This window comes from Pimephales promelas, chromosome 22, assembly GCF_988280905.1.
Source record: "Pimephales promelas chromosome 22, fPimPro1.hap1.1, whole genome shotgun sequence".
NCBI classification, from domain to species: Eukaryota; Metazoa; Chordata; class Actinopteri; order Cypriniformes; family Leuciscidae; genus Pimephales; species Pimephales promelas.
Window position 1 is genome coordinate 14,534,770 of NC_142790.1, and position 24,616 is coordinate 14,559,385.

At 40.0% G+C, this 24,616-nt stretch overlaps 1 protein-coding gene across 1 annotated transcript in view; it reads left to right on the top strand.

Annotated features, from left to right (window-relative positions):
• Positions 1-19,192: 19,192 nt before the first annotated feature.
• The window catches only part of vps41 (VPS41 subunit of HOPS complex), a 35,660-nt gene continuing 30,236 nt past the window's right edge, over positions 19,193-24,616 (top strand). Inside the window, exons 1-3 of the mRNA XM_039666659.2 lie at positions 19,193-19,406; positions 20,006-20,044; positions 24,173-24,280. Of these exons, the coding sequence (XP_039522593.2) occupies positions 19,386-19,406; positions 20,006-20,044; positions 24,173-24,280 (168 nt within the window). The 5' untranslated portion in view covers positions 19,193-19,385. The remainder of the gene's footprint in view (positions 19,407-20,005; positions 20,045-24,172; positions 24,281-24,616) is intronic.

The following is a 24,616-nucleotide window of genomic DNA, read 5'->3' on the forward strand; positions in this document are numbered from 1 at the left end:
CCGAAGACCCCTGAATAGTCTTCTGCTCACACATGCCATTTGCTGAGCAATGTTTTCCCGCTATCTTACTTCTGTTTCCCCATTCACATAATCATCGATAACCAAAAGATATAAAAATCTGCTTGTTTCATTACATAAAATACAATATATAACATTAAAATAATAGTTTAAATATTATTGGAAACAGTATTAATAACATAATATTTAAATATTTATTTAAAGCCTTTATATAATGCATTAATTAGGTTTTGTAATGCCCCGTATGCATTGTTCTTATGAATAATTGTAACCACAGTTATAATATAATACATTATAATAATTATGTTACACCTTTAAAATGCACAACCAACAACCAGTTTCAGATGTTAAGGAATCAGCTAATATTATAATTCATTTGAACTTTGGTTACAATTATTTCTGAAAAGATATACAGTAATGCATTACAACTTACATTACGAATACCTTTATAATGCAATACAGTAAAAGCTTTAAGTTAACTGTTACCGATTGTCTCATTGGTTTAAACAATCAATATAAAGTATACAATATGGCCTAGTTTAGCCATGAGTAAGTTTTAGTTAAATTAAGACATTTATTGCGAGAAAAACTGACTTCAAAATATGTCAGTGCAAGTTGCTTTGAGTTAATACAGATCAAAAATGTAAGTGATTTTTGTTTAGGTGGATTTTAAGAGGAATGTGTGTAAGCAGATACAAATCCTTTGAGCTCTGTTTAAACTCAGTTAGAACTGGCTTTTGTGTTAAAGGTCTGTCTCCCCGATAGGGCTGGACACATATCATCTCTTTCTCTAAGTCTCTGGGACCTTAAAAGACACATTTTCTCAAATATAGCCTAAATTGCATACAGATTTCAGCCTGGTATTAGACAGGGCTTAGATTAAGCCAGGAGTAGGCCTTAATTAAATTAGGACATCTAGGAAGCTTTTAAAAAAGTGCCTTATAACATTACTGGTGAGCAAAGTTGAAACTAAAACCCGCATTTAGTTAAGACAGCTCAAATATGCATTTTAGTCTGGGAAAACCTTAATCCTTGTCTGTGGAAAAGGACAAGGTTTTTCATTGCTTTATATTAAGGAAAACAGTATTTAAAAGAACATTTGTGCTATTGTTTTTGCTTATTATAATTTTTTATTTTTTTTTATTTATTTTTTTTTTGCACACTGTCTAGCCCAGTGTTTCCCAACCCTGTTCCTGGCGGCACACCAACACTGCGCGTATTCTTTGTCTCCCTAATCAAACACACCTGATTCAACTCATCAGCTCATTAACCCATCTGATTATGAGCTGATGAGTTGAATCAGGTGTGTTTGATAAGGGAGACAAAGAATACGCGCAGTGTTGGTGTGCCGCCAGGAACAGGGTTGGGAAACACTGGTCTAGCCTATTTATACATGGATTCATTCACTATACTAAACTGCACATTGTTTGGAGGAATAACGCTTAAAATTAACTTTTTTTTCATTAAAATGAATATTTTTTAATTAATTTCTTACATCAAAGGAATTACAGAGAGATTATTTGGTTATCAAAGTAATCATTAGTTGCAGACATTAATTAATATTAAATTATTAATTTATAATAAAGCTACTTTTCTGACTTTCATAATAAAAAAGTGGGACACTAAAGATTAATAATCTTTATAGTTAGTACATTGCTTTCATTATAGTTAAAGGAGTGCCTGTTTTATTGATTTATTTAATCAGGGACAATACACATAATAATAATAAAAAAAAGTAGATTTAGCAAATAGGCATTTTTTTTCTCTCTAGGAACCTCTAGGAAGGTTGTTAAAAAATAGAAGAAACAAAAACAAATTTAGAATATTAGAATCGTTTCGGTTACGTATGGAACCCTCGTTCCCTGAGTAGGGAACGGAGATGTTACGTCGGATGACGGAGAATTGGGGTTTCGCATAGAAAGCCAATCCTCTTCGAGTATTAAAAAATGAGCCAATGGCGTGAAAATGCCTTGGGTCTGCAGAATTTGCATAGCGTATCTCCGCCCCACCATGTGGGTATAAAAGGAGGAAGGAGACGCAACCACAGTATGTCTTCGCTGAGGAGCCGAGACTGATCTCAGGCGTCTACCCAACGGTACAGTGGAAGTGGCAGGGAGACGTAACGTCTCCGTTCCCTACTCAGGGAACGAGGGTTACATACGTAACCGAGACGTTCCCTTTCATAGTCACTCCGAGTTACGTCAGATGACGGAGAATGGGGGTCCCCCGTGTAATTACGCCACCTTCCTAGCTGTCTTCCAGTGCCCTGCGCAAGTCTGAACCCTTGTCACACTTAGCTTACTGACGAGGAGTCCTACTTGACACAGGAATACCAAGGTATACTGGGGAGCATATCCCAGGGGAATATGCCGCAGTATGCCTACCATAGGGAGGACTTAAGAATACACATGGCCCCGTGGGGCTCCATACGGAGGATACTGGAGTGACCAACCCGAAGGGTGGCTAAAATCTAAACTCCAAGGGTGGCAAGGTGGCTTGCCGAGGGAAGACACATGCTCAGAGAGGCTTACAGTGGAAAATACACATGTGGAGGTTACTAGCAGGAACAATGCACACGGAGGCACCTAGCCGATGTCCAGGCAACATACACTGGCGCCAGCATCAACAGTGCTGGAGGACTCAGGGCTTCAACGGAAGGCTCAGCTGAGGAACTATCGCACTTATCCAGTCCGTGGAGTGGAGTGGCGAGCAAGCGAAGACACCTGAGCGGGTCCAGTACTGGCCGGTTGAGTGAGTACAATAGAGGACAGGCTCCACTCGGAGATTATAGTATCTAGCGAATATGTTAGGTGTCGCCCAGCCTGCAGCTCCGCAGATGTCTGCTAGCAAGGTGCCATGCGCTAAAGCCCAAGAGGAAGCCACACTCCGGGTGGAGTGGGCCGTCACACCAAGGGGGCACGGTCGACCTTGCTGCTGGTAAGCCAAAGCGATGGTGTCCACTATCCAGTGAGATAGCCGCTGCTTTGAGAGAGCCCTTCCCTTCTGGCTCCCACCATAACAGACAAAGAGCTGGTCTGAGGGCAGGATAGACAGGAACTTAATCTCAACTGATTGCAGAGGCTCGAAGGGAGGACTCTGCAGAGCATTTAAAACCACTGAGAGGTCCCAAGAGGGTACGAGAGGAGGGTGAGGAGGATTCAGTCTCCTCGCTCCCCTCAGGAACCTGATGATCAGATCGTGCTTCCCCAAAGACTTACCTTTGACTGCTTCATGAAATGTGGCAATTGCAGCCATAAACTTGAAGGGTGGAGGGAGACAGCCTTCGCTCCAACCCTTCTTGCAGGAAGGAAAGCACAACACTGATCGAGCATCTCCAGGTGCCTTCTCGGCGAGAAGAGCACCAGTAGACGAAGAGGTTCCACTTCAACGCATGGACGCGTCTAGTGGACGACGCTCTAGCGGAAGTGATGGTAGCCGCCACCGCAGGTGGCAGGGTACTCAAAACTGCCTCATCCCATCCAGGAGCCACACGTGTAGCCTCCACAGATCGGGACGAGGGTGCCACAGGGTGCCCAGTCTCTGAGAAAGGAGGTCCTTCCTCAGAGGAATAGGCCAAGGAGGTGCTGTCGTGAGGATTACCAGTTCGGAGAACCAGGTCTTGGTAGGCCAATATGGGGCTACCAGCAAGACCCGTGGCAGATGCATCTGTAAAGACAACAACATGCCTGGAAACTCGCTGCAGAGGGACACCGGTCTGCAAGAAGCTGAGGTTCATCCACGGGAAGAAGGTCTGACGGCAGGTCGGAGTTACTGGAACTCTGAGCGTACCGCGATGCCATACCCACCTCGGGACTCGATCGCGAAGCCACAGCTGAAGCGGTCTCATATGAAGCAGTCCGAGCGGCGTTGCCGCGGCTGTGGATGCCATATGCCCCAGGAGCCTCTGAAAAAGTTTCAGTGGGACCGCACTCTTGCCCTCGAACTGTCGAAGACAAGCCAGCATTGAGTGTGCGCGCTCGCTCGTGAGCTGCGTGGACATGGCGACCGAGTCTGTCTCCATACCGAGAAAAGAGATCCTCTGCACGGGGCAAAGTTTGCTCTTTTCCCAGTTGTCCCAAAGGCCCAGACGGGTTAGGTGCCGGAGCACAAGGTCTCTGTGTTCACAAATCTGATCTTAAGAGTGTGCTAGGATCAGCCAGTCATGGAGGTGGTTCAGGATGCGAACCCCGTGTTCGCGAAGGGGAACAAGGGCTGCCTCGACAATCTTCATAAAGACGCGAGGGGACAGAGCCAACCTGAATGGGAGAACCGCGTACTGATATGCCTGACCCTCGAAAGCAAACCGCAGAAACGGTCTGTGTCGAGGTAAAATGGAGACATGAAAATATGCGTCCTTCAGGTCTATCGCTGCAAACCAATCCTGGGGCCGAATGCATTCGAAAATGCGTTTGGCCGTGAGCATTTTGAACGGCAGTCGATGAAGAGTGCGGTTTAAAACGCGCAGATCTAGGATGGGTTGTAGGGGCTGTAAAACCCTGACCTCATCTCGGCTGGAGGGACAGTCTCGATCGCACCCTTTACCAGCAGGGTAGCAATCTCCGCTCTCATGATTGGGGCATTGCCACCGACCACCGTAAAGCGAACGGGGAGGAGACCGTGTGAACTGAATCGCATAGATGAGCCTGATAGTTCGGGCGACCCAGCGAGATAGGCCGGGGAGCTCTAGCCAAGCTCCCAGGAACCGGTCCAGTGGGATTATCTGAGCCACAGACGTCCCCCCGGAGGGGCAGCGGGGCAGAGAGACCTGCAGACGCGGAGGAGTTACCCCCCGCGTGTGCAGAATCAAGCTCCGCTCCCCGACAGAGGAGACCAGGAAAGGACCAGCGTTCCACGGGGGTCTGCTCTGCCGGGGGTCTGGCGATAGAGGGGGAAGGGAGCAGCGTGGTCCGGAGACGACAGCCACTTCCTTCCGTGCCCTCAGAGACAGAGGAGAATGAGAGTGGCGAGGCCCAGGGGCGTAACACACTATCATTTTACTCTGTGTGCTCAGTGATGGTGTCAAGTCTTTCTTTAACCAACTCAGGGTGCTGCCCACCCGTGGGTGAGCAGCGGGGAGCTGAGAACAAAGGATTCGCCCCCGGCCCTCCACCGGGGAAAAGAGGGGGCCTGCTACCGCCTCTGGAGAAAGACTCATCGTCAACACTGAGCAGCCCATCTCAGGAACGCCGCTTTGCCTGGCGTTTAACGGGGCGCGGGGACTGAGGTGGCTGTGGCGCCTTCCTGCGGCCTCCTCCAAAACTCGGCCCGGGTGAAGGCTGCTGCTGAGGCCATGCTGGAGGGAGGGGAGCCGTGGGAGGGCACCCTCGGCGGCGAGCAGGCTGAGGCGTCTGTGCCGACGGCTGGGTGGAGGCAGCAGCTGGCCGTCGGGGCAGAATATGTTTGATAGCCTCAGTCTGCTTCTGGGCGGTCGAGAACTGATGGGCGAAGTCCTCAACCGCACCACTGAAGAGGCCAGCCTGGGAGAGGGGGGCATCAAGCAGACGAGTCCGCTCGCCGTCCCGCACATCAGCCAGGTTGAGCCAAAGATGCCGCTCCTGGACCACGTTAATGGCCCTTAAAGGCCCTTAGTCGCCCGGAGGGCGAGGTCGGTAGCAGCACGCAGATCGTTGAATGCCCCCGGTTCAGTCCCACCCTCGTGCATATCTCTGAGCAGCTTTGCTTGAAAAACCTGCAAGGTGCTCATAGCGTGCAGGGCAGCAGCCGCCTGTCCTGCAGCTTTATAGGACCTCGCCACCATAGATGACGAGAACCTACAGGCCCTGGACGGGTGCTTAGGATTACCGTGGGAGGAGGCGCCCTGATGATACAGCTGCATCGCAACAGAGCGCTCCACCGGGGGAATCCCAGTGTACCCATGGGCGTCCGCGCCGTCGATGGGGGGAAAGGTGGGGGAGACTGACGATCGTTCACAGGAGGCCAGAGGAGCCTTCTATGACTTCGTCAGCTCCGCATGCAGCTCAGGAAAGAAAGGGATTGGGGTCGGCTGTGGCCGTGAGGCGGCAGCCTTGCCCAAAAACCAATCATCCATCCGTGAGCGATCGGGACAAGGTGGAGGGTTCCACTCTAAACCAATGCTCACGGCGGCCCGAGACAGCATGGCCGAATCAAGCCCACCTTGTGATGCCGCGATCGACATCGCATCCTCCTCTGAAGCGCCGAACGAAACAGACGGCACTTTCGAAGAAGCGCTCGTGTGAATCATAGCAGCACTCTCTGGTTGCAACACGGCTGAGGGGGGTGTGGCCCGAGGAGCAAGGGTCAGGTTTTTGTTCCACACTGTCACCGTCAGATCACCCTGTCTGCGAGCCGAAGAGCTCCCCCTGGAAGAGGAAACTGATTGGTTAACAGACGCGGGGACTCTCACAGTAAGATCATTGAGTCTCGATCTAAGTGTTGCGATGGTCATGTTCCCACAGAAGGAACATGAGTCATCCACAAGCGCTGCTCTAGCGTGTTCAAAGCCCAGACACACAAAGCAGCGCTCATGCCCATCAGAAGAGGAGAGATATCGACCGCACCCAGAAGAACACAGGCAAACCATCTTTAAAAAGACGTGCCACGTGCAGCTCTTTCAATAGAGAGGAAATTCACTCTGCAGCGCTGAGGCGACCAGGGAGAAGCACAAAGTCTGGCAGACCACTGCACAGATCGCAGGCAATGTAGAATCTCGCTGGCTACCGCAGTCACACCAACACTGGAGAGGATGCTCGTCTCGAAGAGATAAACACAGTATGAATGGCTTGTGGAGTGAAGAGGTTCTCTTGGCTCCGAAGCGAAAACATACTGCGTTTGCATCTGATTCCTCCTTTTATACCCACGAGGTGGGGCGGAGATACGCTATGCAAATTCCGCAGACCCAAGGCATTTTCACGCCATTGGCTCATTTTTTAATACTCGAAGAGGATTGGCTTTCTATGCGAATCCCCCATTCTCTGTCATCCGACGTAACTCAGAGTGACTAACTCTGCAAATCCTCACAATTTTATTGTATTTTTAAATTTTTTTTTAGATGTAAACCACTTTTTTCAACTTAATGCATGTTTTTCTAATAATGGCTAGATGTGCCTATAATGACAAAGATAATGAAGCCCTTGTATTCCTCCATCTATATCTTACATAATATTTAAAATCAATTCATTTACATCAGTGCACTCAATCTTGTTACATTCATACAATTGTAATATTTATGTTTGTAGAATGAACCCTAATTGATTTTACTTTCAAGGAAAATTGATGCGTGGCTGAATTTATGGTGCATTTGTCAAAGCAACAGCCGGTGTCTTTGTGATGCTGCTCAGATGAATCTACTTAATTGACTAGGATCAGAGAACAGTGAGAAAATGTGTCATAGCCTATCAAAGATGAGTGCTGGTGAAAGCTCTGATGGTTCAGACACTATCAGGCCCCCCTCAGATATATATAAAGAGTCATTGATTGTTCAGAAGGGTGAGTTTGTGTGCATGAGGGGTTTTTTTCACTTGTTTTTTTTTATTTATTTTTTATTTTTTTGCTACATCGATCTCAGAGCTGACCTTATGGTGCATCAAAGCCTACAGGAGCTAATCTGCCCTCTGTATTATGATCTGAGCACAGAAAGATAGCGTTCAAGGGGGTGAAAGAGACAGAGAATACAGAGAAGCTAGCGGGAGGAAGTGGGGTTCGCACGTGTTAGTGAGAGATATTAAAAAGAGAAAGTCCAAATACTCACATAAGAAGCATCTACTCAAAGGTCTTCATCAGCATGCTTCCTTGGTAGGTCACTGATGGTAACATTGTCTGGATTCTCATTGGCTGACAGGCAGGGCAGTTCTCAGGGCCTGTCTGTTGTCTGACACTGACAAATAGTTTTTAATACCTTGAATTTCCAGCATCTTCTGCCCAGCATGTATAGTGGACAAGAGATATTAGACTAGAGTGTATGAATACTCACAGTTTCATGGACATTATCGCTTAGTGGTAAGTTTTGCTGTCTTGGGAACTATGTATGACTGCAAGACACTATTCGGGCTGGGCATTACCGGTAACAGATTTCATGTATCGATTCGATATCTATTTGTTTTGGATATACAGTATATTATACACATACTGTATGTACCCTATTAGGTACTGCATTATTGTAATATAAAAGGTGAACAAAAAGGTAAGTCAAAATTCAATATAATGCTATTTAATTTGTCAAATAATAAACAATTAATTAAAAACTGAGTGGTATAAAAACATTTAAAATGCTGTAAACAAGGTTGTAATTTTAACAGTAAAAGACAAAAAAAATGCAACTGTCACCATTATAGGGGCTTTCGCACTGGGTAGTTCTAGGAACTTAGTTCTAGAAACTAGCAACCTGGGGTGCGTTTCCCGTACAACTATATAGTTCGCAGCTTTACTACCATAGTACGATGCATCGTTGGAGAAATCAACTAGCTAGTCACGGCTGTTTTCCCGAAACCCATTGTCGCAAAGTATCATTCAACCACGTTGGTTTCGCACGTGGTGGAGTAATAACTACTTTTAATGAAACTGTTTGAGATCCAATTAACGCTAGATTTTTTTAAATATAAATTACAGACATGTCATCTGAGGACTATTTCTAATTGTTCTCAGTTATTTTGCTTTATTACCAGACTCAATATTTGGCTCGTTCTTACATAGTAGAGCATGTTGCACATGCGCACTCTTCAAACACGGTGCTTTAAATCTTTTAACAAACTAAAAGACGTAAAAGGCACCAGTTGTGCTGAATGTCAGCTTTCTTATTTAGCTCAAGATAAGGATTTATCACGTCCAAATGTCATGCAATATAGAAACGATGCCTCTAACCACAGGTCGAGAGCTGTCGTTCAAACTACACAACTTTGAGATGCTGTTTGCGAATGTTTGTTGGAACGATTGTTTTGGGAAACACAGACTCGATGAACTATGCTGATAACGACAGAACTTGTGACCATAGTTGGCTATCGATGCTTTCGGGAAACACACCCATGGATAGTTCTCATGGATAGTTCCTATAGTGCTGGTTTGGAACCTACTCTAAAGTATGAGCTAAATTATTTCCTCCAAAAGGAGTACCTAAAACTAAAATCGCTCCTAGTTCCTGTGGTGCGAACACGCCAAAATCCGGGTACTTCCGGGTACAGTAGTTCTAGGAACTATGAAAAGGTTCCTCTGGTGCGAAAATCCATTGTGTTCATTTTAAGTTGTTTTCATACCTGAAAGTCCGCACCAAGGTCTGAACCAAAGTTCATGTTTTGATACATTTTATACTTTCAGAAAGTTTTGGTTAGGTTTCACACTGCGAGCGCACTAAAGAACTATACGTGACATACTTATGCTTACATGTCCTGTCGTCATCATCTATGAGGGCTGCATCTTGACATTGATTGGTTTGTAAATGGACGTGCATCTGACGTCAGCGCGTTGTCAATTCGGCGGAGATGGGTCTATTGATTCGGCGGGTAACTTTGACAACTTGAACGAACAGACGCACATCGTTGCAACTATATTTTTATTTTAATGGCATAATTACCTGCAGCACCAACTATACACAAGGCTAGTTCAAATTCACCAAATGAACGTCCTTGTCGTGCGAACATTTTATCGTCGCTGGCAGGAAAGGAGGAGAAGACTGCAAGTTGACTTCTTCTTATGTCCTCAGATCATACTTTACTTAAAAACCTTTCCTCGTCTCCTCATCTCCCCATGTGCAACACGGCTCATTATTCCTGCCACCTTCTGTTTGTTCAGCTTTTTGGGAACCACCAGAACTTCCTGTAAAAGGTCTTAAAGACTGAACCATACATAAATGCTTTCACACTATAAACGAACCAAACCTTTTTTCAGTTTGATCCGGACCGAGACTACCTCTTTTCGTCGGACCAAATTTCAACTGTTTGGTCCTGGAGAGGTTTCACACCTATTTCGATTCGGACCAAACTGAAAAGTCAGAAAGTCTGGACCAAACAGTGTAGGTGTGAAAGGGCCCTTAGTTTAGTTTCATTTTCATGGATTCGTATTATGTTCCTCTTTATTGCTGTATATCTATGATCCTGTTTGCAAATCATTAATCAGTTGTCATGGTGATTCGTTATGTTCATAATTAGAGCACAACTGCTTGTATTTGAGCTTGTCACCTTGTGAATTTAATTTCCTCTGTTCCTTTGTCTGCTATTGTTTGTGCATGGCATGCTGTCTCACATCTATATGGATTAACTGAGTTTACTTTCTTTTTATAAACACGGTTCTACCTGAATCTTCTTTGTCATCATTGGACTAAAACGTGACAAAACAATGGACCCTAAAATTGAGTAAGAACAATGTTTATTGCAGCCCAGTTTATTGAACTCACCTGGGAGAACCGCTTGGAAGAAATCTTGGAGTACTCCACCAGATTCTCCAGGAAAGGAACCTGAGCCCAACGCAGAGCTGGAGACCAAGCTGATGCCCGGCACGGACAATGAGGGAACGCACATGCCCAAATCGGAGCCCGAGCGCAAGGCCACATCTGTCCTGGAGCCGAAAGCAGCCACCTAGTCTGATCAGTTGTGTCTGCCGACTTCTACATATGAGCCGATGGGAGATTGACAAGAGCTGGAAGAGGAAGACAGCCTCCCTCCGTTGATTCCACCCAGTCCTGAGCATTCATTACCGCTAGTCCTACTCACCTCAGAGACTTCTTCACCGCTGGTCTTGCCCAGTTTAAACTCTTCAGTACTATGGATAAAACATCCACCCTACCTCCCTGTCCCATCTTCTCTGCCCAAGCTATTTGGTCACTCTGCCCAAGCTATTTGCCCCACCTTTGCTGGCGCCCTTCAGTTCCTCGTTTCCTCATGGCTCTTACCTGCTCTGATCCGCCATGTATTTATAGTTCGCCAGCTCAGACAAGGTGCGTCGAATCATTTGAATTATTCACATGATACCTCAAAAACTACTACTTCTCTAAACAGTAAGCTTATCATCATTAATCATATTTTCTTATGGTTAAATAAATTTAAAAAAAAAACCATATACTTACAATGAAAGTTTGAAAACCATGAAAGCCATATCTAGGAACCAAAATATCTTGAAGTGAGGGCCCTTTTGATTTGGGTTAGTAGCTTTAGCAACCCCCTGAAAAATTTTAACAACAGAATAGCAAGACACTAAAAATACTCAGAACAACGTACTGTAGCAACCATATGCCTAAGGCATCATCTCTTAGGGGGGCTGTCAATTTACCAAGCCAATTTCAGTATGGATCTACAAACTCACGTTGTGCGATCCTGCCACGATGCAAACATCACAGATGAAACCTAAGGGAGATAAACACATTTTTCTCTCACCATATTTCAGCAATCGTGTTTTGTCTTGTGTTTTGAATCAGAGCAAGCGATGACTGATTTGTGAATAATTGACTTATCAAGTGAATAATCATTTAGGCTGCTCACTTGAAACAGTAATACGATACTATAAACAAAAAGCGCTTGATTATGGGAATATTTGCCTTCAAACAATTGAAACAACGCTAAAAAATTTCGAATTTACATCGGAAAAGCCTTTGAAAGGTGGTGAGAACTCCGCCGGCTTCCAATCCAACATTCAGGTAGCTCTGTTTTTGCTAGACAGGTGGGTAAATCCAGTTTGTTTTTTTCTAAATGGACTAAATGGAATCACCTAACAAACACAAGGATAGCTAGAACAATGCAGTTAGCACTAACTTTTGACGAATACAACATAGTTTTGTAGCAGCTAGCTATCGATCTCTATTGTAAATGAACAAGCAAACTCACAGTATGGTGACAGTTTGTGTGAATGATTGTTCATTCATTGCCTATTGACAACTTTGACTAAATTTGTTTCCGACAGAGCTGTTGTTTATGCTCACTGGGAAACGCGAATCTATTAACTTGCTATTATTATTGCGTCCTTGTATGGGAGCTAAAGTTATAACCTCAGGTGGTGAAACGTATTGTGTTTTTCTGGCAATGTTTCTCTTTTTCTGCATTCTGTTCTGCATTATATGAAAGCATTTATCTAACTTAGCGACATTACACATTGAAAGAAGTATCAATAAAACTATAGGAGGAGGGGACGGAATGAAGAGGGGGGAGGGTCTATCTAGCCTTCGTTTTGTTTGGCAATACTTCGAACGTCAACAAAAAGAGACGTCACCCAACCAAAACCTTTACATGCAGCTTGTGAACGATTCTACCGCAGGTAAAGACATTTTCTGACGAAAAGAGTATAAAAACACTAGCAAAACACTAAAAGTGACAGTGTTTTATGTTATCACTGTACAGTGTTGGTCAACTTATTTTGTTAAAAAAGTTCATACTGTATATTGTATTGTTTGAAGGGCTGTTGCTCATGCTGTTTGTATATTACCATGTTGGCCAAATTGGCTGCATTAACACTGCAGGTCTTGATGTCCAAATCCAATTTTCTGACTACATTCGATTTTTTTGACGACCCGCTTACGTCATCTTTTAAAAGTGACCCGTATCCGATTTTTGCATTTACACTGTACACTGTTGAAACTACCAAATATAGACGTTCTGACCTGGAAAATTAACTAAAACAGCACAAAATGCAATGGATGCAGATGCAAATAAAATTATCCAGTGTTTTTCTTTCCACAATATTTTGAAAAGTCATCAAAACATTGGTTGGCACTGTAGCCACGAGCGCTTAAACCGTGCCTCCATATCTCGTGAAATGTCTTCAAATATGGATTTATTTCTGTAACATTAACAACCCTAAATTTTTACCAGCACTATTCACCCCAAACACTCAAAAGACATGAAACCTCCGCATGTGTATCCTTTGTCTTCCATTGCGCCTATAATCGCACACTTCATTAATGATGACTCGCATTTACTGGGAAATATCCGATTTGTCTGCTTACATGGCACAAGCAAATACACGTATCCGATTCATGTCCGATTTATTACCACATCTGTATGAGTGAGTCCTGAATCCAATCTGAGAAAATCAGAATCCATGCGCTTTTTTCCTGCTTACACGTTCACCGGTCACATCCGATCTGTGCCACACGAGAGGAAAAAAATCGGATTTGGGTCACTTGAACCATGCAAATGAGGCTGTGGATGTGAATAAAACAAATTTAAAAATTACAAAAATTGACTTTTGCATTGTTTTGGGACCATGTTTTCACATAGACTAGTGTCTGTTAATGTATGTGAAAATGTATTTAATGCATATGTGAATGTGAAAAACAAATTAGTGATCAATAGGCTATGATTTGTGAAATAATAGCTTAATTAATTTATGCCACTGGCTGGCAACACTTCTGCTATTTTACTGTAAATTTCACCGTTTTTTCTTACAGTGTACTAAACTTATGTTCTTGAGGAACTTCTACTGTCATATAAACAAGTCTTTGGTTGTAGCCTAAAGCATGTAACAAGTAACGTAATATTAAATGCTGCACTACAGCACTGATTAAAACGGTAAAATTTGACTGGCTCTCAAACAAAGGCACCCAGTGAATTTCTATTCACAAAGTCAACCCCCATCCAGATTCACACACACAAGAGGTGAGAAAATGTGATTTTCCAAAAGGCCTGCTAATTCAGTATGAAGGAAGAGGCCACGATCAATAAATCATTGCTAAGTAGATTGTAAAGAGAGAAAAAAATATCCTAAGCTTGGTGACAGTGCATTAGTGAATCATAGAAAAAGAAGACAGAAAAGGGTTCAATTTCAATAAATAAAAACCCATTTAACGCCCATATAAATGAACATCTCATTTGTATTAGTTTAAGTTTGTGTTTGCCTAAACATAGTGCCATCAGTTTAGATTTTAAAATGCAAGAACAATGAATAAGAAAGAAAGTATTTGCTAATAAAAGAGAGAAGGACAGTGAGAAAAAAAAGCGAGATTGTTCAAATTAGCTCATTTGATTTGGTGTTTTTTTTTGCTTTGTGCATTCATGAGATGCTTGGACATTAATTCAGTCGCGACACAGGTGGACACTTTGGCAAATAGCTACTCCCCGACATCTAGCAGCAAGCCACTGAGTACCGCTGACTGATCTAAATTTACCACTTCACTGGGTTTTACATGTCATGGTCATTAACTGTGTAATAAATACTAATTGCCACTGAGGGCATCGGGCCAGCTCTGATGCAGGGGTGCATCCTAATTATAGGGAATAGCTCGGTAAGTGAAATAAGACATTGTCTTTCTCCGCTGGGAGATAATTGTGTGGTTCAGGCCCAATTCCCACATTAAATAAGAATTATGTACCATATTAGTCCTCTTTTCGGGGAAAATTAGTAGCTATCCCTTCGGTGCCATGGATGTAACGAAGAGGCTTGTTTGTGATTTATGCTTTGGTCATGAATATAAAATAGCTCACTTAATCAAGTAAGAATGCAGCTTAATGTGAGGCATAAGATAAAGGGTATTTATTACTTAGAGGCAAGCACTTTGTGAACTTGATTAAGAAATATAGTATGTCCAATTAATAGGAAAATATGAGTTTGACTAAATAGGCCTAATTATTTAAGCTATCAAAATGAAATGGTCTAGCAAAGAATGTCAATTAGTTTACTCTTGATGTCCTATTCATCGATGTAGAATACTAAATGATGAGGGGTTTTTTCCTTAGGAAAACACTCTTCCACAAAAGTACTAAAAGCTTATAAATGGGTCCACAAAAATGGGAGGGGGGGGGGTACTCCTTGTAATAAATTAAAGTTGGTTTCACTTTTTTTAATTCCCAGAAAACTCTCAATTTGAATGCCTTAAATATTTAATGTAAATGCCATTATCATTTCCTTGCAACTTAAAGGAGAGTAGCTACACATCTTTACAATTATTTTTTTAATCAGTTTTCAAAAATCAGTTTTTTTTAATATCATGTATTTGTATAATTCATTGATAAATATACATTTTGTTTCATGACAACTAATTTTGTCTTTTCATAAAAAGGTAAGATCTGATAGGTATAACTTATTGAGATATTGCTGCGTTCAATTCCAGTTTTATTTTTGTCTGAAATTTCGTCTGCTGCAGACAAAAGTTTTTCAAATATTAAAGGTGCTACTGCTATATATATATATATATATATATATATATATAGGTTTTCATGTTTTAATCGTTTTTAGTTTTGCCAATGTCATGTGTAAATAGCAATGTGTAAACAGCTTGTAACAAAACTTAAAAAACGAGACCTTCCTTGACTTAGATTGTCAATGAAAGCCAGTGAAGAACTCGGGACGTTTTTGCCGGGAATATCAAAAGTGAGGTTTATGCGCAGCATAGATGCGCACTTGACCTTCTTTTTCAGTGTTCGGGATAATGCCAAATAAAAGCAATTTGTGCAATATCAATGTTTCATGCAAAGAAAATGGCTTAATTCATATAGTCAGATCTAGTAGGCCATATCTCAAAAGGGCCTGTAGGTCTACACATCATAATTAAACTATCATAATAACAATAATTCTGCCTACCTGATCTCTCGACACGATGCCATTGAATTGCAGAGCTTTTGCAAACATATGATCAGGTGATTCGTTACGACTGTCTTCCGCTGTCATTTTGATGTGTTTATTTTGTAATGGAAACCGCCAGCACATTCATCCAAACGTCGCTGTCTGAAGCGTGGATGTTGTGTGTAGTAGGCACGTGTGCGATCACGTGCAAAAAGTTGCTGGCTGCAGTTCACTTAACGGCCACCGATATCACCAATAACAAGGGTTTCTGAATATTACACAAAGTCCATTTAATAAACAGTGAATCAGTTTTGTTGAAAGAATCTAATTTCTAAAAAAAGAATAATAATGCCAAACTACTTTAAAGGTTTTCTTTTCAAGCATTACGTTGTTTAATTCGATTTTTTTTCTTTATTAAATTACCTAACTTACCTATTATATTGTCCCCCCAAAAAACATAAAAATTAATTGACTTCAGAAATTACAACATGCTTATCACAGAACAAGTGTATTCAAGTTAATGTATGAGTAATTTAATGTAGGCATATTTATTTCACTGACAGAAATGCTTTTAAATAAGGCTAACGGCTAATATTAAGTAACGTTACTTAATGTTAGCTGTTAGCCTTATTTAAAAGCGTCTAACGTTAGTTTTTATATCCACTGACAATTTCGCAGTAAGTAATTTATCAAAGCTAGTCTGCACCAAAGAAGGACAGTTTAGAAAAAATGCAGTAACGTTACGTTTTCATCGGGTGAACTTGGACACCAATTAAACATTGATGTGTAGCAGCAAGCGCCTGTATGATGTCAGCCATTTTATGTGGTCACATTTTTAATGAAAATAAAATGTAATGGTTTTAAACCTAACTTTAGATCACAACAAACTCAATGCTGTATCAAAAGGCATTAAAACACAATGTTAAAATTCAATGAAACAATTTGAACTTAATAGCCTAAAATAAAACTTTGTTTGTTTTTTGTTTTTTTAAATGAGCGATCGTTTGCTTGATAAGACCCTTATTCATCGTCTGGAATCGTTTAAAGCCCTTTGAACAGTTTGCAGTTTGTTTTGAAAGTGTCTTTTGGACCTTGAACCGTTTGGTATACCAGTAAAGTGCATTACATGGAGAAAAATCCTGGAATGTTTTCATCAAAAACCTTAATTTCTTTTCGACTGAAGAAAGAAAGACATGGACATCTTGGATGACATGGGGGCGAGTAAATTATCAGCAAAAGTTTTTTGAAAAGTGAAGTACTCCTTGATACTGGGATACCGGCAAGTAAGTTGTACTTGATATCACAGCAGTAAGATTTACTTAGAAAAAAATGAGTGCAAATTGTTACAGTGATTTTATCAAGTAAATCCTACAAGTTGAGTGAGAACAGCGAAAGTATCTTGATTCTCAAACAACAAAAATTATGGATCGGTCAGTTGCATTGGCTATAAATCTAAGGTAAAATTTGTTGTTTGTATCCCCAGCAGGGCTTTCTTCTCTGGCCTCGGTGGGGGAGAACGAGGGTGATGAGGGTGAGAAGAAGGGCCAGCGCTCCACACTCGCCCCCCTGCCCACGTCAGGCTGCACCAGCATGCCAAGATCGATTCTGGGGGAGAAGAGAGGAGATGGGGGGCCACTGGGCAGGTTTAGATAGAGAGATATTAAGAGAGAGAAGTGGTTTGTAGAGGGCAAGACAAGACAGAGTGAGAAAGACAGGCCTACACTTGTCCAGTTGTGATCTCTTTCTCACCTCACGTCCCCTCGCTGACCGTGGCAAAGGTCTGGAGAAAGTGAATCTCACAGTCCGTGGAAGACGTGGCAGAATCAAAGCCGGAAGAAGACCTAGTCTCTTTGAAGAAGAATCACTTAAACCATATGACTCATTGCAGATAATCAAATTCAACAGAGATGTCAATTATAAAAATACAATAGCAACATATGACTTTTCTTTGTCTGTTTTTTTTCTAAAAAAAAAAAATAACAATGTTTGTGCCGTAAAACATTAGTAGAAACCAAAGCCACTCAAAAGACAGGTCAAAATCAGACATAAAACAATAGAGATATTAATAAATAATGCACTGTGATGGCAATGTGTCAAAAGCAGCTTCAGGAGGCTGAAAGCCGGGGGTGAAGCTGAGATAGGAGTGTGTGGATTTGAGTGTGTCGAGACGCCACAATGACCTCCGCGCCAAATGGAACTTAAAGGTCATTTCCTAAGAGAACGGCTCTCAGTCTCAACTTGAGGACGAGACTTTTTCCCTCAGGAGAAATGAGTGCAGGAATATAGGAGGACACATCATTTTAGACACAGAAGATTTGTGATGTACAGCATAGCCTGGTTAACTAAGCATAATTTCTTCAAAAATCTGTTCATTTTGTACATTTTTGTTCCCCCCAAATTAATGAATAAAGATAAACTTTTTATTTATTTCTGTTCAAATTTTAGTTTATTTTGTACAATTTCTATTCACCCAAAATAATTATCAAAGAGCTTCTATTTATTTTATTTTACTTTATATATGTCTTCAGAAAGAATTTCATTGTGTTGTACAATTTCGGTCCCCCAAAAATAATTATTTAAGCAATTACCCAAACTTCTGTTTATTTTCTACCGTTTTGGTATCTAAAATTAATCATTAAAGATGAACTCTTTTATTTATTTTATTTTATTTTTACAGGGATGGATATCAGTTTAATTAAAAAAAAAGAAGAATAACAAAACATCTCTTCAACATGACCCTTTTATAGAATGAATAAATATCAGCCATAGGATGTGTAAAAAATAGTAAAAAAATAAATAAAAATAGATAGTACATTACCAGTGAATAATTTAAAAACAGCCTGAAGCATTATAAGGCTTGAGCCAATAAAGCAATAAGCAGAGGCGCAGTGGGTCATTTCTCATAAATTATTAGACGGTGAACCAACACATGTGGCAGAGATGCAATGACCCCAGCTGTTCAACTATTTAAAGAGCTTTTACTCACTGCAGAAGGCATTGAAGATAAATTATACAATGAAATTAGATCATAGGCTATTTAACTTATGCATTTATGTTTACAATATAGGTCACAAAAATACATTGAAAGATGCAATATGTTAAATAGCCTATCTGTTCCACGTTTTCATTTGAGCTGATTTTAGAATTTATTATTAATGCTGTATTGGTTTTGGTCTAATTTTATACCTATGATCAACATTTATGATGTGTTAGCTATACGCTAATTTCCATAATCTTTGCCAATGAATTATAATAATTGCTGAGTAAGCGCCAAATTTAAGTCAATAGAGCTGATATTCCAACTCATTACCTGTATTGTAGTAAGAGCAAAGCTCGCCCTGCCAGCCACTATCAGCATAAACGTATGAGACACATTGACAGCTTGTCTCAAATGATCTTGTCCTGTGGCGGTCTATCTGTTACAAACGTAACAATGTCAAATTACATCACATCACACGTTCTCCTAGCTGATTTATTAGAATAAGCAAAGGAAGACGACAGTGTTTCTTTTGGGTCAGCTGATTTTGAATTAGGCCTACAATTTTATTTAATAAAATGTGAAGGTCGGCTAAAATGAGTTTCCTGCTAAAAAATGTATTAAATCGCATCTATCGAAGCTGGAAAAAAGGATCCGTGGTAAGCATAGGCTGTAAAAAATGGTTGTAAGCCAGTTCATTTTCTTGCCCTTAAACTACAAATCCCATGATGCACTCGCGACGCTTCCTGTTTTTGTCATGTGACCCGGTATACATGATAATGAACATCGCATGACTAGCTACGCTGGTTTATATTGTGCCAAATAACGTTAACTGATTTGAGTGTTAATAAAAATTATTTACGTTGTTGACAGACCATATATTGATAGACGAAGACTAAATTTGTCATATTATAGCACATCTGGAGGCTGTATCATGGCGGAAGTGGAGGAGCAGGTAGGTTTCTCTAGGAAGAATATCTTGTGAAATGACAGAACGCCTGTGAATATTACATTGTTTCTGTATGTTTAATTTTTTAAGGCATGTGGGCTATTCGAGGTAACGTTGCACTGTGTGTGCTGTGTACAGGATATTTTAATGCAAGTATTTTTAAGACGTGTTACTAGACGTAAGCTGTCAGGCTAACGCGATAGTTTGACACTTGACTTGACAATATCACTGCCCACTACTGCTAATGTTAATATCCCTGTTGAAAAATAATATTTAAAACTGTTAGCTAAACTCGTGTCTTGGTTTTAGTTGCTCTCCTAGACTGGACACTTTTGGACCCTTGTCCACTGGGCAGTCTTAAATCAGCTGAGGCTTTTTTTTTCTTCTGCAAGTTTACTAACACAATGAGGGATACTTTAAATATAGGACTTTAAGATAATTACTGTTTTGTATGTTTTGGTGCAGCATTTCCCTTTAATACTAAATATTTTAACAAGAGTGGACAAATCAGGTGCCTTGTTAATAATATTTTCAGCTGCAAATCTCATATTAACACATCTTTCTGAAACATCTGTTTTTTTTTTTTGTTTGTTTTTTTTTTCCAGGGAAGAAAACTAAGTGAAGAATCAACAGATGAATCAGAGGTAAAATCATGGACTGCACAATTTATCTGAATAATCGATCTAGTTTTGAAATGGATTAGATAACAACGTATGAAACCAAATGGTATTTCTTTTAAAGAATAATTGCAAAAAAAAATAAAAATAAAACTATAATAATTTAAATTCTGATTTAAACTACTGTACATCTGTGGTTACTCTCATTTGGTTACAATTAAAAATGTAAAAAAAAAAAGTAAAGCTAGCGAAAACCTAGCACATGCCACTGGGTTTTATTTATTTTTATTGTGTGCACATACTGTTTTTTTTATTTTTTTGAAGTTTGCACGAAATGGAAGATTTTCTTCCCTATATAACGTACATCTGAGTGAAATGGCTTCTTGAACAAGAAAAAAAATGTAGGCTAGTACTTTTGTCCATCAGGAATTGATTGGAACGTTTCTGCTTTTTGTTATTGCTGAAGACTCATGTCATATGAGTGACAGGTTGTCCCGCCCTCATGCCAGTAAATATGTCATAGAGAAGAGATGTCATTACAAGAGGAAGGGGAAGTTATTTTGATTAATGATTTCAAAGATCACCCCAAAAAAATAAGAATAGCCAACTTAGCCTTTAAGTGTCTCTCAACTCAAATGCTTTTTTGGGAGTATGCAGTCATGTAATTGTTATTTAATATGCTTAAAGTGGAATCATATAAAATAACAACTTGTAGCCTGTAACCTGTTTACAATGAGAGCTACTGTAAAAGGTCATATTACATTTTGCCCATTTTCTTGAGTCCAGCTTTAAGAAAATACTTTTGAAAAAGGATAGAGTTTGCCTTTAAGTGAGACAGTGAATGAAATGTCAAGTAGACATTCTAGCCCTCAATTCAAAATGAAAACAGGAAGAGAGAAACAACAGCCTTGCCCTCTTCGTAAATTAAATCTCAAGTCCGTGGAGCAATCTCCTGTCCACAAACTGCTGCATGAACCTCGGAGAGCATGGTTGTATTTTTCTTAGAATAACTGTAAAGCACAGTTTGTTTGGTTCATAATTGTAGAGCTCGATCTCCTGATCTATCTCTTCTCAACACTTCCTGATGTCACCATGGACGTTTTGAAGGCTTTGTGTAAATGTGATCTCAGATGGACCGCCTCGTGAAAGAAGGACGCACCCACCGCTTCCAAATGTAATGTCATGCAGCAAAATGAGGAAAGATGCTTGTGCGGTTTGACATTAATCTGTGGTTTTGAGGCCCGATTCTTCAGTATAGCGTTCCAACAAAGTTTGTAACTAAAGACAGAGACAGAATGAGGGATGAGCAAAAGAGGAGAGTGTGGATGGTCACACCACTCCAGAAAAGGGGCAATTAAAGACAACCTTCCCTTCATCCCCTGCTCCCAAGGGCACCAATTAGGAGCGGCAGGGAATGAGGCACAACACTCATCCACCACATCGGCGTGGCGATGGCAAACACTAACAAGAGGAAGAAATTATGGGATACGAAACAGGAGAGATATTATCCACCCCTCCCCATCGTAGAAAGTTTGTCAGGATATTTCCCTCCTCTCTCCGTCTCTCTGTCCCCGTCTGTAATGGCTTTGTGGACCATGACAAATGCTCAGGCATTAGAAATTTCACATCTGGACACAACAGGAAATGGACAATGGAGGTGTTTGTGATGAGGAGGACAAAATGTTTGATAAAGTGAAACTACCCAATCTGTCAATCTGCCTGTGATCGAATTCATAGTTGTCCAGCAATAAAAATAATATTTATTCTGTAAAAACTGTATGTGTAAATATATGCGTGTATATTTCGACTGTTCAAAGGTTTGGTGTCAGTAAGATTAATGTAATTATTTTATATAATTCGTTACATTTATATAGCGCTTTTCTGGACACTCAAAGCGCTTCACATATATATTTTATATTTCATTAATTAATTATATATATATATATTAATTATAATGTAATGCATATTATAATGAATAACTATTTCTATTTGACTATCATTTCAAATAATTTTTTAATTTAAATTAAATTAAATTATTTTTTAGCATCATTACTCCAGTCTTCAGTGTCACATGATCCTTCAGAAATCATTCTAATATGCTGATTTGGCACTGACTGAAACATTTCTTATTATTTTCAATGTTGAAAACATTTTTTTTTTTGGTGGAAAACGTGATACATTCAAAGTTCAAAAGAATGGCATTAAAAATAATAATTATTATTTATTATTATTTTTATTTATAAATCTTTATATATATATATATATATATATATATATATATATATAATTGTTATTTATTATTATTATATTTTTGTTGTGGAAAACGTGGTACATTCAAAGTTCAAAAGAAAGGCATATATATATATATATATATATATATATATATATATGAATCCTTGCTGAATAAAACTTATTTGAATTATGTAATAATTCAAACAAAAATAAGATAACTAACTAAACCAAAGAAGCTAATGTTTAGCTAAATGTTTCATATTTTTTCGCGCATTAAAAAGTATTTGCAAAGTATTTTAATCAAAAATTACAGCCCATTCTCACCCCCAAGGCGTCACTTAACTGACGCCTTGGGAAGCATTTGGACATGCTTCAATATCTGACGCTTTAGGCGCCCTTTAGCGTCAGTTAGATGACGCCCTAGGATCGCGTGTACCCTACCCCCACCCCACACCTAAACCTAACCGCGTCCTCTAACAGACGCTTTCCTTTAGCGTCAGTTAGATGACGCCGTAGGATCGCGTCATGTAAGTGACGCTAAAGGGCGCCTAAAACGTCAAATATTGAAGCATGGTCAAAGGTGACGCCTTGGGGTGAGAATGCGTTGAAAATTAATGAATACATTACATTGTCATGAAACTGCACATGGAACAGGCAGGGACAGATGTGAGGCTTTATTGAGAGGAATATCCAGGAACAGGTACGAGAGAACAGGCAGAAGTCAAAACTAGGTTAGCAGTCCAGATCAGCAAACATACCATGCAGGGATAAGGCAAACGGGAAAACCAGATACAGGCAGGGAGTCCAGGAACTGTGAAACTGACACTAAGAAACTAGGAACTAGGAAAACGCCCTGCATGCAGTATGACAAAACTCTGCAAAGGACAAAAGGCCACTCAGGCTTAAGACAGGTGCAGTCAACAAGATAATCAAACACAGGTGCACAAAATCAACCATAACCAGTCCAGGGGAAAAAACATAATGGAAACAATAAACTAGGAAGGAGTGCCCCCCAGAGGCACAAGCAGGCACTCCAGCCGCAGATCGTCACAGTACTCAATTTTAAAAAGTTGGTGAGAAGCTAATAAAATTAATTAAATCATCAGAATGCACAAATAAAATAACTAAATATTTTTAAAATAATATTAATAAAAATAATAAAATGTTCTAAAAACATATTTTACCTCTGCCATGTTACCATTACAGTTTTTTAGAAAATACAAGATTTTTATTTAAATATTTAGTTTGAATTTTCTTTTCAAAACATAACATAATACAAAAAGACAGCAATTTGCTACATCACGACAGTAATACCACTGAAATATATTCTGAATCTAAAAACTGAAACACTATCAAAACAATGCGATGTAGCTGAACTACAGTTTCTTTCAATTTCATTACTATATACAAAAGAGGACAACCTGGGAATAATTTTCTACTGTAATGTAAACATGGGCCATGTAACATACTGTATTCTGCAGTGAATTAGAAACAATATAGAACTGTCTTGTTTTGTAAAGAAACATTACAAATATTAGTGACAAACTAAAGAATGCTTTCAGCTCCTTGTTGAATCAATGCCACGTAGAATTAAGGCAGTTCTGAAGGCAAAAGGGGTCAAACACAGTATTAGTATGGTGTTCCTAATAATCATTTAGGTGAGTATTTTAGGTCAAAAGGGTTCGGCTGATAAAAAAATTTACTACTACTAAAAAAAAATTGTACTATGAATCATGGTCCCATTAACATTTGTGCTTAATTATTACTGGATATCTGGAAAGACTAATTGCACCATAATACATATAAGATAATAAAATGCTAAATGGATAATATTTTTGAACACATGTATGAATGTTTGAATCAATTGTATATTCTGTGGAAGATTCCAAACTAATGAAGGAAGGTGTATTTGTGTTTGTTCAGGAGGAGGACACGGAGGAGGAGCCTAAACTGAAGTACGAGAGGCTGACCAATGGCGTGACAGAGATCTTGCAGAATGATGCGGCCAGCTGCATGACGGTGCATGACAAGGTCCTCAGAACTCAGCTTTAAAGATTTTTTAGGAAGACATGATGTCGTTTTAATGCATTTCAGATAGCACAGATAAAGAATCTGAAATAAATTGAACTGATTTTAATTATAAACCTAATTGCAACTTGAATTGCGTGTTTAAAATGTATTTGTAGATTAATTGTTTTTTTTATTATAAAATTCTAAAACCATATACTTTTTAAATTCTTAAAAGCAGAAAAAATCTGGGAGCTTTTAATTATTATTAATTTAAAACAATTAGTTGAATCTTGTATAGCTTATAAAAAAAAGTAGAAAATTTAAGCAATTTAAAAAGAAATTTAAAAAAAAAATATT